This window comes from Antechinus flavipes, chromosome 1, assembly GCF_016432865.1.
Source record: "Antechinus flavipes isolate AdamAnt ecotype Samford, QLD, Australia chromosome 1, AdamAnt_v2, whole genome shotgun sequence".
NCBI classification, from domain to species: Eukaryota; Metazoa; Chordata; class Mammalia; order Dasyuromorphia; family Dasyuridae; genus Antechinus; species Antechinus flavipes.
Window position 1 is genome coordinate 335544126 of NC_067398.1, and position 14698 is coordinate 335558823.

The window sequence follows — 14698 nt, forward strand, 5'->3', positions numbered from 1 at the left end:
TATAAAAACTTTTCCCAACCCCCCTAAATGCTAGGGCCTTCTTTCTGCTGGTTTACTAAATTATTCTTTACATATCTTGTTTGTTCATTGGTTTTGGGGTTTTTTTTTTTTTTTTGCACACTATTCTTCTGTTAGACTGTGAACTCCTTGAAAGCAGGGACTGTTTTTTTGCATTATTTTTAATACCTTTAGTGCTTAGGACAGTGTCTGTTGCATATAAGAAGGTGCTTAATAAATGATTATTGACAGACCAATAGCAAAAAAAAAAAAACCCAAAATTTAAAAAAGCATCCACAAAACTCATGATTATGAGTCTTCCCTTTGTGAATTGCCCAGAGTCTACTTTATCACACAGAGGAAGGGTTGAGGAAGAGGTTGGAGAACAAGGGGAAAAGTCTGAAAATATAGATTAGGGCCCTGGTCATGGAGGACAAGGAATATCAGGTGGAGGGCATTATGATATAATAACAAAAAATAATTAATTTGGAGGTTTCTCTCCAATTATTAGATTGGTAAAGAAATGTTGGAGGGATCATGGTAAGACAGAATAATGCATTGTTATTGGAGCTGTGAATTGATCCAACTGTTCTGGAAATCAATCTGGAATTACATAACAAAGGTCACTTTATCTCCACATACACTTTTATCCATATATTACACTACTGAACATATACTCCAAGAAGGTCAAATACTGAGTAGAAATGTCCAAAATTCATCCAAATTTCATAGTAGCACTTTATTGGTAGCAAAAAAGGGAAGAAATTAAAAGAAAAAGCTTGAAACAAAGTTGATAATCTATTAATTGGGGAATGGCTGAACAAAACATGGTCTATGAATGTAGGGGATGAATATTATTTTATTATTATGAATGTAGGTATGAATAAAAAATAAGAAAAATACAATGAAATTTGAGAAGACTGATATGAATTGATTTAAGTAATATAAGCAGAATTATAAACCTCTCCAACAATTTACACAATAAGTATAACACTAAAAGACATCAGAATTCTAATGAATAAAATGACCAATCTTGATTCCAAAATGACTTATATTGAAATATATTTCCAACTCCACAGCAGAGGTGGTAAACATTGGTACAGAAGGAAGCATATATTGCCTAATATAACCAACACGTTAGTTTGGCTTAATTTTGCTTTTTTCATAAAACTCTATTTTCATGGTATAGAAGGAAGATTTTCCTTAACAAGGAAGAGTGGTTATTAGAAAGTAATAGTAAAGTGAGAAAAAATCAATAAAACACGCATATACATATAAATGTTTTAACATTTTTAAAGATCTTTTGTTTTACATTGCTTTCATTTCTAAATATGTTCATCCCCATTCCTCTATCTAGTGAGTGATCCCTTCAGCAATGAATATTTTTTAAAAAGAAAAAAAGTAGTTCAACATGACCAGCCAACACCTCTATGAGTTCTAACAGTGTATGTGGTATTTTACTCCCATAGTTCATCACCTCTGCAAAGAAGAGAGGAAGTGTATTTTTTCAACTCTTCTCTAGAGTCAAGCTTTTTTTTTGGTCATTATAATCATAGTTTTCACTTCAATTTTTTTTTTTTGTTTTTTCCATTTAAATTGTCACAATCACTATGTATGTGTGTATGTGTATGAATACAAACACATTTGTATATATAAAAATTTTTATAGTTTATATATGTCTTTGTTTCATATTTATTGTATCTTATGGTCTATTCTATTATGTTCAAATATCATAATGTGTTCAGAAATTCCCCAATTGATGGGCATTTTTTTTTTTGTAGTTCTTTACTGTAAAACATGCTCCTATAAATATTCTGGTGTCTAGTACCTTCCTTTCTTTTTTGTGACCTCTTTGTGATATATATATATATATATATCCAGAAGTGAGATCTCAGGAATAGATGTTTAAGTCATTTTTTTATGTGTATAATTTTGTTGATTTATGTTTTCACTTTTGACTTTTTGGTTTAGTCATTTTTTTAAAAAGCAGAATTCCAAAATGCTTTCCACATTTAGCTTGCTTCCATATAGCTTCCTATAACCCCTATAATACTAGTTATTTCCATCTTTGGCCATCATTTCTAATTTATGAATTCTAATGTGAGGAAAAACCTCAGAATTGTTTTGATTTTCATTTTCTTTATTAGTAATTTGGAACCACCTTTTATTAGTTAGTAGTTTGCAATTATTTTGAGAACTTTTTTTTAATACCCTTTGATTATCATTCCATTAGTTAATAGCTGTTATTCTTATATATCTCTATTAACTTCCTATATATCTTAGATATCAAATCCTTAAAAATATATGATGCAAAGATGTTTCCAGTTAAAAATTTTCCTTTTTTTCTAGCTGTATTGACTTTATGTAAAAAAAATTAAATTTAACATAACTGAAATGATCTATTTTTTCTTTTAGAATTACCCTTATCTCTTATTTGTTTAAGAACACATCCCTTGTTAAAAATAAAATATAAGACAAAAAGTACATTTTACAATTACCTCTATGGGAGAAATTCTTATAGAAAAAAGGAATCCTATGGATGTGGAACATTTCATACACTTTGAGACTTGATCTATAGGGTGGTTAGTTTCACTAAAAGGCTCCTCCCCCTTTTTAAAAAATTCTTTGTTATAAAGGATGACTCTTTGGGTGGAGGAGGGAAGGATGTTAGGAAATGAAGGCAAAATAAAAAACCAAATAAAAGGTTTTTCTAAACAACTTTTCCCCTAGTCATAGCTGTAAAAAGTAGCTGATCTCATTCTCCTCTAATTTTTGTGTCTTGACCTTTCATATTCAGAATGTACCATCATTTTGAGGTTATTATGATGATATATATTAAACTAAATGTAATTTCTGCCAAAATTCCAGAAATTATTGTCAAAGAGGGAGCTCTTCCCCAAAAATTTATATTGTTACATTTATCTAATACTAGGTTAACTCAAATTTGTTCTTATTCTACTTGATTTAATCTGTTTCACTGATTTAACTTTTTAATCAGTACCAAATAGGGTTTCTGATTACTACTTTCCCTATTGTTCTTACTTTATCATTTCCTTGAAATTCTAGATATTTTATTCTTCCAAATAAACTTTGTTATTATTGTGTCTAATTCTATAAAGTCTCTTCTTCGTAATTTGACAGAGATAACACTAAAACTGTAAATTAATTTTGGCATTATAATTTTTAGTATATTGGTTCAGTCCAACCATGATTATATAAATATGGCTATATATTATATATGTATATATTATATAAATATAGCTATCAGTAGCTTTTTTTTTTTTGTTCAACTGTGATTCTTCATGACGCTATTTGCACTATTGTTGGTCGAGACACTGGAGGATTTTCCATTTCCTTCTGCAGTTCATTTTACAGGAGGCACTGAAGCAAACAGGATTAAGCGACTTGCGGAGAGTCACACAACTATAGTGTCTGAGCCTAAATTTGAACTCATAAAGGAGGAACCCAGTACTTTCTCCGGGCACCACCTAGCTGCCGATGCATACATATATACATAAAACGTACACATATACACAGTGTGCATATGCATATAAATACATTAAATGAGCATTAGACCTAATCGGTCAAATTTTCTGACAATACTAGCTATGAATATGGACAAGTCACTTAAATTTTCTTAATCTCATTTTCCTTTTCAAAAAATTTTCAAGTCTCTTATTTTTTCAAATATATGTATGTAAAGATAGTTTTTAACATTCATTTTTTGTAAAACTTTGTGTTCTAAATTTGTCTCCCTTACCTCCCTCCTTCCCAAGAGAGCGAGTAATCTGATATAGGTTAAAGATGTACATATTTCCTTAGGTTCTACTCCATTCTTAAACCTCCAGCGACCATCCCTGCACTGCCTTATCCCGGGGGTTAAGGAAGAACCTTCCGCTAGTCTTCTCCAGCGGGAGGTAAGCTCTTCCCCCCTCCCCCGCTTCACTCCTCCAGGAGGCAGGGCTTGAAGGATGTGACTCCGCCCCCAAGAGGATGCCCGGATTCGGTGCCGCACAGCTATTGGTGGGATATTGGCAAGGTAGCGGTGGCGGAGGCGGGGTTGCGCTTCTCCAGCTCAAGTCCTGGTCCAGATCCGGATCCGGTTCCTGCTTTGGCTCCGGCTCCGGGTTCTCTGGAAGGGACACCTCTTCCTTCTCCTCCTCCTCCTCCTCCTTCTTCCGGGGTAAGAGGCCTAACCCTTTGAGACCAGACAATCGCCTCTAAGATTTTCCCTCACTCTCTAAAGACAACTTCCACCCACCTCGCACACACCATGTGGTCCTCTCGCCTCTTTTTTGCCCCTCCCTCCGTTTTTCTGCCCCCCCCCTCCGTTTTTCTGCCCCCTCCTTTTCTCCTAGTCTCGTTCCCTCTCCATCTCGCCTCTCCCCTCCCCCATCTCGCCTCTTCCCTCCCCCTCTTTTTTCAGCATCCAAGGGCCTCCCCTTCCCTTAAAGTCCTGGGCCACTATCCCCGAATTTCTGCAATTCCCCCTACCTCTCCTTATAAAATGGCCTCCCTGTCCCACCTCAGCAGCTCCTTTGGTATAACCCCCCCCAAGCCTTGGCCAAGATTCTCGGCAGTTTCATTTCATCTTTCATGGCATCAGTGACCTATTCCTTAAATCTTCCAGTTTCTCCCCAAAAATCATACCTCCTGTCTCAACGTTTTTTTACCCCTTTTGTAGAATTTCTGCTTTTCTTCCCCTCCCCCACCCAGATTCTACTAAGAAATACCCCATTCCCCTTTTCTCCTCCCTCTCCCATCTTTTCCCTTCACAATCTAATAATGCTTTACAATCATCCCTTCCTCATTAAAGAAATTCTCTTACTCATTCAGACAGCATTTCACAATCTACAAAAGGACTTGGAGTCCAAAAGCTCGGGATTCCTAAAGGCCAGCTCTTCTAGCAGTCTAACCGTGGCAAGTCACTTCTTTTTGAGACTCCATTTTTGCCTCTTGGTCAAGTGAGCTTAACTTTTTGTATGTCTTAGACTCCTTTGGCTGTGTGGTGAAGTCTGTAGAGCCCTTTTCAGAATAATGTTTTTAAATGCATAAATGAAGTACCAAGATTACAAAGAAACCTGTTATGTTGATGGAGTTATTATGTGTATGTATATACATTTAAAACAACAACAACAACAAAACCTCAAGGATTCCATATTAAGAATCACAATTCTAGAAAGTGGAGGTGGTAATTCATTAATTTATTCCATAGTGGTGATGTGAAATGTTTGGTCAACTTTAAGGTGACATTATTATTATTTTTTTTAAATAGGTTTTTATTGACAGAACCCATGCCAGGGTGATTTTTTACAACATTATCCCTTCTGCTCATTTCTGTTCTGATTTTTCCCCTCCTTCCCTCCACCCCCTCCCCCAGATGGCAAGCAGTCCTTTACATTAAATAGGTTACAGTATATCCTAGATACAACATATGTGTGCAGAACCGAACAGTTCTCTTGTTGCACAGGGAGAATTGGATTCAGAAGGTATAAATAACCCGGGAAGAAAAACAAAAATGCTAAAGTGACATTATTGCTCCTCCTCCTCCATTATTGTTACTAAAGTGAATTATTGTTATTTCTCACTGCTCAGGCCAGAGGCCACACTTGGTTATGATCACTCCTCCTGTGACTCCACAGTTAAGTCTATTGGCCTCTATCCTAAGTTCTCCAGTGTTCATTTTTCCTACAGGTGCCAGCCATCAGTTGGATGCCTACACTGTCTTTTCCAGCATTACCATGTGTCCTTGACTTGCCTAGGCCTGGGTGCTCTTCTGCCATCTTCCCACTCCTGCATGTTTAGGAAAGGAATGCCAGCTTTCAAGATGGCTCAGGTGAGTGGCCTTGGTCCAAACTCCTGAAATGGTTCCAAGAGCTTGTTAGAAGTTATGGATTTCTGAAACCCCTAGGCTTAGGCTTTAACTTTAATTTTATGACTGTGAACAGAGGATCATCTATTTAAACCTTGAAGGGATCTTAGGGATCATTTAGTCCCACACACATCCTACAAATGAAGAAAAACAGGCCAAGATGGATTTTTGTTTGGCCAGGTTTAAACAATTATTAAGTAAAAGAGTCTGGATCAGAACCCAAATCTCCTAAGTTCTTTGCTTTGGGCTCATTGGTGCTAATTTTTTTTTTTTTTTTCCTGTTATAGGGAATAGTGCTGTTTTATATAAACTTTAGAATCACAAAAGTTCAGAGTATGAAAGCACTTTGGGTTATAGTCACTAGACTATAGTTCATACAACACAGTTTTAGAGAAAAAGAAACTTGTTCAGAGAAGTGACTTGCTAGCCAGTAGGAGAATATTCTGATTTTCAACCATACTGCACAGGTAACAGAATATTTGCAGAATGTTCCTGGCAAACAACTAACCAGGCAAAGTTTGTTCATTTTGTGCAACAAAATACAGTTTTAGTATGACCAGAGGTTATTTTTAATCTTTTTTCTTTTAAGTTCCTTTTTCTATGCACAAAAAGATCCAAGAATTAGGTCTTTGCCTTGATAGCATGATCTCAGAACTGTAGCTGGCCAAGTGGGCCCCTGTTTAAGACATTTTCCTTCTCTTCACCTCAGTTTTCTTCTTTGTAAAATGAGGGGATTAGACTACCTGATCTCTGAGTTTATTTTTCATCTCTAGGATATTGTCAATCTCTGACCTTAGGTCAGTAGGATTCATTCATTTATTCATTCATTGGTTGAAAGTAATGATTACAGTAGATTTAGTACCTATCATACAAGAGGAAAGTCTAGTATGGGGAGATAAAATGTTTACATATTTAAATAACCACTAGTATATAACACTTGCAGCTGAGGGAGAGATTATGCCTTATTGTACTGAATAATAAACTATTATAACTTACATATATATAGCATTTTATAATTTACCAAGCACTTCACAACACTTCCTTGAGGTAGGTAGTACACACATTACCTTGATGATTAGGTAATAAGACTCCCCTTAATAAGTTTACATTTCTTAAAAATAAAATGAGATCTTTTAAAAGAGCGAGTGAAATCTTTCAAAGGAAAAATCCACATATACACTTAAAAATACTGCCAGTTAGAGGTTTCATTTGTGCTTATATAAGCCAGATGTTGGGGGAAAGTACTGCTTATATTTGAACTAGGATAAGTAGTTGACAGGTGGGAAAAAGGAGTGTAACTTGTGTTTTGTGATGTAGGGAATTGATTAGGTCCACAATCCAGATCTCTGCACAGTCTCTGGCTTAATACACTTGATTATAGATGCATTTGATTTTAGTTTGGCTCTTGTCAATGCCAAAAATGTTGCTGAGTCTGTTTGGGGGTAAAGGCTTACTTGACTTGCTATTTGAAGTTGTGGCATTTCCTATTTATGGAATCAAAATTATGGTTCCTAATGTTTCTGGCCTTAATTTCTGACTTATGAGAAGAATCTGGAGAAGGGTAAGAGGTCTAGAGCTCTAGTTTCACTAGAAGAAAAGTAATTTTAACAAACCTTTCCTTAATGCCTTAGGTTTATAAAATTCTTTATGTGCATTATTTACTTTTATTCACACATATATATAAGGTAGGCATTTCCATTGTTTTTATCCCCATTTTACATGTTAGAAAACTGAGAATCACTTTAGGAAAGTGACTAGGCTAGAATGACACTAGTAAGTCATGGAAGCACGATATGAACCCAAAAATCTGGTACTTTTTACAACACTATAGTATATTTCCTGCTTATATTTGAGGCTGCAGATAATGTAGATTACAGATAATCTCTGTAAGGTACTTTATCTTGCTTCCATTCGATTGTTTGCTAAGAGAAGCCACTCTCTGTCCTTTTATTAGTTTATGATTTGAGCGACTCCATTAGTGAAATTTGCAAGTTCATAGCTGTTGGCTTGACCTCTCTTTGGAAGGCTGTCACTGAAGATTATTTGGTCTGGTTATCCACTCAGCAGACTTCTAGTTTGCTCTGCTTCCTGTGGGATTGCACTAAACTTCCCTGGTGCCACTGAGACATGTGAAGTCTAGTCTGTCCAAAGGTTATTAATACTGAGTTGTATTTCGCATCTTTTTATAACTTTCTATTTTCTGTGAGAAAGTTGAAAGAGGATCATATTGAGGGTATGGGGGAAACTTTGCATAAGCAGTTTGTTGTACTGGAAAGCATGTTGGCGTACAAGACTTGTGCTCTAGTCCTGGTTTTTCCTCTTAGATATGTGACCTCAAGCAAATCATGTAATCTATCTAAATTTCAGTTTATAAAAATGAAAAGGTTGACCTACATAATCCTTATGGTAGAGACTAGCTTTGATATTTGATTCTGTATTTTAATATTTTCTTCTAAGGCTTCTTATAACCTTATATTTTATAAATTTAAGCTTTGTAAAGACAGAGCTTATTTTATTTATGTCTTTGCATCCTCAGTACCTAGCACAGTGCCTTGTTCATAAGGCTTGTCCATGCTTGAATGGAATTGAATTAAATTCTGTCTGACAGCAATCTGTCTTCTAGGATCTCTTCCTGTGCCTAAGTTCAGGTGAAAACTCTGACCATCTGAAGTGGGCATTCAGTTCATCTTTCTGATCTTAATTTTCTTTTTTTGTAAAGTGAATAATAATGCCTATACTCACTCTCTTACTTGATGGTTGTGAATTAAGTGCTTTACAAACATAACATGAACTGAGTTGTCATCTTGTATTCTAAGGTCCTTTCAGTGTTGGCATTCTAGTGTTCACCTCTTTGGAGATTCTTGGAGCTAAACTCAAACTGTCTGACACAAGACCTATCTTAGTGCTCTGAAGCTTTGTTTTGTTAGATCATGAATAAACACTAGGGGGTGGGATTAATGAATTTACTTTCCATTTCCATTTAGCTTACTAATTGCATAACTCTTAAATAATAAATTCAGATTCTTAACTTGGTTTCCTCATTTGTAAAATGGGAGAAGAGGAGTAAGAGTATCTACCTTACAGGGTTATGAGGTTCAGCTGGTATAATTTGTAATTTAAAAAAAAATTTTTTTTTCAACCATAAAGGAGTGTATGATTCCAAATTCAGTGCTCTTTCAGAGTGCTACACTTGGAATCAGAAAGACACAAAATCAAATTCTGCTTTAGGTATTTAGTAGCTGCATGACTCTTAAGTAAATTACCCAATTTCTCTTAACCTGTTTCCTAATCTGTAAAATGGAGCAAGAGCACCTACCTCGCAGGTTGTAAAGATCAAATAAAATAATTTTTGTAAAAAACACTAAATCTTTTAAGTCCTATGTGTGTCAGCTCTTACTGTTATTATAGAATATGAAAGCTAAAAAACTTCAGAAGAGAGATGTCAGAGCTAGAAGGGAATTTTAAGATCATGTAGCCTATTTCCCCCTTATTCCCCTCCCCCAACATCCTAATGAATTTTCTTCCTGATTATTCCCTTTAATGTCTGGAGATTGTCTTTATGACTCTTCATCTTAAATTGTGTCAGCTTGAGATAACCTAGCCTGAAAAATCTTTTGTTTAGATTATAGACCTGTTTCAATTGTGAACCTACATAAATGTATCTAGCTTTAATTGTAGGACTTGAATGCCTCATCATAAATGCAATTAATGCATTTGGGAGGTTTGTAAGGAATAGGAAGAAGGGACAGAAATGAATGTTTTTTTTTTTTAATGTTGCAGATGGGGATTTCCATTTTTTCCATCTCTCTACTTCCCCTTGTCTACTTAAATTCAAAGTAGTATAGGCATCTTGAACTCCTGCACTTTCTGAACTACCTGATTGCTCCTGGAGGTCTTCTGGATCTCACTGGAAACTCTTCACTGGGAAGTGGAAATGGCAATGGCATCATCTGTGGATTTTAAGATCTATGTGGATCAGGCATGTAGAGCCGCTGAAGAATTTGTCAATATTTACTATGACACCATTGATAAAAGGAGAAGGGTACTGACTAGATTATACTTGAACAGCGCCACTCTGATTTGGAATGGAAATGCTATTTCTGGACAAGATGCTCTGAATGAATTTTTTGAGATGTTGCCTTCCAGTGAGTTCCATATCAGTGTGTTAGATTGCCAACCTGTTCATGAACAAGCTACTCAGAGCCAAACTACCATCCTCGTGGTGACCTGTGGGACTGTGAAGTTTGATGGGAATAAACAGCGCTATTTCAACCAGAACTTCCTGTTGACAGCACAAGCCACACCCAACAACACAGTATGGAAGATTGCAAGTGATTGCTTCCGCTTTCAGGATTGAGCTACTTAGTCTTGGCAAAAATTAACCCTGAAATATTTGAAATGTCTTCATTTTTCTCTTGTTGTCCCATTTACTATAGAAGTGTGAATAGTGTGCCAAAATTGATGAATTTTTAAAAATGTAGATCCCTAGCAACAACTTTCGCAGTTATCCTTAAGAACAGTGGAATTGTATTTGTATGTAACATACCTTTTAAATACTCTGATACTAAAGTTCTGTCCCTCCCACTTCGTTCAGAAATGAGTTTTTGAAGAGAACTGCTGTAAACTTCATTGATCAAAAACTGGAATTTGTTGTCCTCATAGTTCAGCATAATGCCCTGGGAGATAGTCTTTATAGTATATACACATACACACACACATACACACAGAGAGAGTATATATGGTTAATATAAAAATACTTGCAGCCTTTAGTAAACTAAGCGTAGTCTCAACTTAGTGACTACCTAAATCAGAACAATAAAACCACTCTATTTTTACTTGTTGGATTTTCATCTCTACTCTGTTCAGGAAATAATAAATTTAATTTGTTTGGGTTTTTTAGTTACATTTTGAGTTCTGAACTGTCCTTCCGTACCCACACTAGAGAAGGCCACCATTTGCCACAGATATGCATGTGTGTATGTAAAAACCATACTATGCATACTTCTATTTATCAGTTCTTTTTCTGGAGGTGGATAACATCTTTTTTATAGGTCCTTTGTACTTTATTTGAGTATTTATGGTACTCAGAATAACTTAATTATTCATAGTTATACTTTGAATGATATTGCTGTTACTATATGCAACATGCAAATAGTATAGTTTTTTTAAGAGAAGGAATGATAATAATAATTCTCACTTATATGTGGGTTTAAGATTTAAAAGTACTATAGATATATCAAATATTCCATTTAATCCATTCAACAACTCTGAAGTAAATAGCATTAAGTGTTCCCATTTTGCAGAGGAGAAAATTTGACCTAAATAACACAGCTAGCAAAAGTCAGAGAGTTCCTTCTATTATTACATCATGATACTTCCATATAAAGGCAGCTAGAAGGTACAGTGAATAGAGCACTGAGTTTCTACCTTACCTCAGACACATGGTACTGAGCAAGTTACTTAATCTCTGCCTCAATTTCCTCAACTGTAAAATGTGGATCATAATAGTACCTACCTCACCATGGTTGTTGGTTAATGATTTTAATGAATTATTCAAAAACTTAAGTTATTTCATAACTATGTAAATAAATGAACTCAAATAGTATAATTGAACACTGCATTTGAAGCCCCAAAATATGAGTTTGTGACTTAGCTATGTTGTTTGTTGATGTGAATAAGTAAGCAGGGAGCAAATCAAGTTTCTTCTTTGAACCTCAGTTTTGACATTTGTAAAAAAAAAAAAAAGTATGTTTCCTGTATTATAGGAATGTTGTAAAGAAAATAGCAAAATGCTGTAGAAATGTAGAGTTTTATGATGGTGGTCAGATGTATAGAATTTCTGGATATAGTCTTGATGACAAGAAAAGAAAATTATTTTTTCATTAAGTTCTTATTGCTATCTTTTATTTTTATATGACCTTCATTTCTTAGCTTATCCTTTTCCCTTCCCAGCTAGAGAGCCATTCCCTAAAATAAATAATAAAAGGGGGGGGGAGGAATCAGTTCAGCAAGATTAGCACATCAGCTGAGTCTGATAGGGTATGCAATGCCCCATTTCCATACATCCTACATCTGCAAGGAAGGAAAGGAAGTATATTGTCATGTCTTCTTGGTTGTTATAATTATACAGCATCCGTTTTTTAAAAATTCCATTTATATTGCTGTTATTGTATTCATTAAAAAGTATATATTAAAACTTTCATTGACATTTCTGTCTTTATATCACCTTCATTTCCAGTTATGTCTCCCTTCCCTATCCATCCCTTGTAATAAAAGTAAAAGAAAAAGCAGTTTAACAGAAGCAACCAGTCAGTCAACAAAGTCTAATAGACTGTTCACTATACATGCCCCTAATCCCCAGTCTAAGAACTGAGTTCATAATTCTCCAGTCAAAGAATAATATATGTTAATAAGACTTTGCAAAAGGCAATGTTCCTTTTTTTTTTTTTTTTAATATAAATTTTATTTTATTTAATAATAACTTCGCATTGACAGAATCCATGCCAGGATAATTTCTACACGACATTATCCCTTGCAATCACTTATGTTTCGTTTTTTCCCCTCCCTCCCTCCTCCTCCCTCCCCCCTCCCCCCAAGATGGCAAGCAGTCCTATATATGCTAAACATGTTGCAGTATATCCTAGATACAATACATATTTGCAGAACCGAACAGTTCTCTTGTTGCACAGGGAGAATTGGATTCAGAAGGTAAAAATAACTCGGGAAGAAAATCAAAAATGCAAATAGTTCACATTCATTTCCCAGTATTCCTTCTTTGGGTGTAGCTGTTTCTGTCCATCATTTCTCCAATGAAACTCAGTTAAGTCTCTTTGTCAGAGAAATCCACTTCCATCAGAATACATCCTCATACAATATCGTTGTGGAAGTGTATAATGATCTCCTGGTTCTGCTCATCTCACTTAGCATCAGTCCATGTAGGTCTCTCCAAGCCTCTCTGTATTCATCCTGCTGGTCATTCCTTACAGAGCAATAATATTCCATAACATTCATATACCACAATTTACCCAGCCATTCTCCAATTGATGGGCATCCATTCATTTTCCAGTTTCTAGCCACTACAAACAGGGCTGCTACAAACATTTTGGCACATACAGGTCCCCTTCCCTTTTTTAGTATCTCTTTGGGGTATAAGCCCAATAGAAACACTGCTGGATCAAAGGGTATGCACAGTTTGATAACTTTTTGGGCATAATTCCAGATTGCTCTCCAGAATGGCTGGATTCGTTCACAACTCCACCAACAATGCATCAGTGTCCCCATTTTCCCGCATCCCCTCCAACATTCATCATTATTTTTTCCTGTCATCTTAGCCAATCTGACAGGTGTGTAGTGATATCTCAGAGTTGTCTTAATTTGCATTTCTCTGATCAATAGTGATTTGGAACACTCTTTCATGTGAGTGGTAATAGTTTCAATTTCTTCATCTGAAAATTGTCTGTTCATATCCTTTGACCATTTATCAATTGGAGAATGGCTTGATTTTTTATAAATTTGAGTCAGTTCTCTATATATTTTGGAAATGAGGCCTTTATCAGAACCTTTAATTGTAAAGATGTTTTCCCAGTTTGTTACTTCCCTACTAATCTTGTTTGCATTCGTTCTGTTTGTACAAAGGCTTTTTAGTTTGATATAATCAAAATTTTCTATTTTGTGATTGGTAATGGTCTCTAGTTCATCTTTGGTCACAAATTTCTTTCTCCTCCACAAGTCTGAGAGATAAACTATCCTATGTTCCTCTAATTTATTTATAATCTTGTTCTTTATGCCTAGGTCATGGACCCATTTTGATCTTATCTTGGTATGTGGTGTTAAGTGTGGGTCCTTGAAAAGGCAATGTTCCTTGTCAGAACATGTGTTCCAGTTTATAGTATTCTTACTTACCTATCGTTCCAAGGCTGTCTTGTTCATGAAACCATTCCTGTTAGGTCTTAAACTTATGTGGCGTTTTCAGGGTTGTCAAATATTTTCATTATATCAATCCTGTCAAGTAGGTAGCACAAGTCTTATTGTCCCCATTTCGCAAGTGAGGAAATTGATATTTAGAATAAGAAATTTGCCTCTTTACTGCCTAGCTACAAAGTGTGAGAACTGATTTCAAGCCAAAATTCTTTTCCTACCAATACACTTAATTCCTACTTTTCTACTGGCTCCTTATTGGCTGTCTACATACATGCCCAACAAGAACAAGAACTATAACTGCCTTTATTTGACCTTCATCTCTCTTCAAGCTATCTCTCTTTCTTATTCTAAGTCTAGCATACTCTTCTGTACCATATTGCTATTGATTAAAGTAGGAAATGGTGATTTTGACTCTTGTACTGTTGTCCTCTGTATTTTAGACACTTGGTTAAACCTTAAGTATCTGTGATTCCCTTAATACAAGTATTTACTCACGTGCAATGTAAACCCTATATATGTTGAATTGTCTTTATGAACTGAAACAATGTAATATAAAACCTGTATGCTAAGTTGGCTTCATGAGCTGAAGCAGTGTAAATAAAAGTCATCTGATAGCCAATCTTTTTAGCTCAGTGAACATTTATCAGATACTACTATGTGCAAGGCACTCTGCTATTTGCTAGAGATACAAAGACAAAATACTGTCCTTGCCCCCAAGGAGTTTTACTTTCTACTGAAGGGAAGGCAACAATTTATTAAATGCCAGTTCTTGCCAGGTACTGTACTCAACACTACAAGTGTTAGATAACACTTTTGGGGGTAAAATAATATATGATTACATGCAGAAGAGTTGAAACAGTGCTAGGCACTGAGGGAAGCAGGAAAATTCTTTAGGATCCTTAGGAGGGG

At 35.4% G+C, this 14698-nt stretch overlaps 2 protein-coding genes across 2 annotated transcripts in view; both read left to right on the forward strand.

The window, feature by feature from the left end:
- Positions 1-4030: 4030 nt before the first annotated feature.
- MPG (N-methylpurine DNA glycosylase) overlaps positions 4031-14698 on the forward strand; it is a 71632-nt gene continuing 60964 nt past the window's right edge. Inside the window, exons 1-3 of the mRNA XM_051968657.1 lie at positions 4031-4180; positions 4834-4961; positions 5692-5833. Of these exons, the coding sequence (XP_051824617.1) occupies positions 5795-5833 (39 nt within the window). The 5' untranslated portion in view covers positions 4031-4180; positions 4834-4961; positions 5692-5794. The remainder of the gene's footprint in view (positions 4181-4833; positions 4962-5691; positions 5834-14698) is intronic.
- Positions 5735-12071, forward strand: LOC127542896 (NTF2-related export protein 2). The gene is made up of 2 exons (XM_051968800.1): positions 5735-5833; positions 9650-12071. Exon 2 carries the CDS (start codon positions 9804-9806, stop codon positions 10224-10226), a length of 423 nt encoding a protein of 140 aa, XP_051824760.1. The 5' UTR covers positions 5735-5833; positions 9650-9803; the 3' UTR covers positions 10227-12071.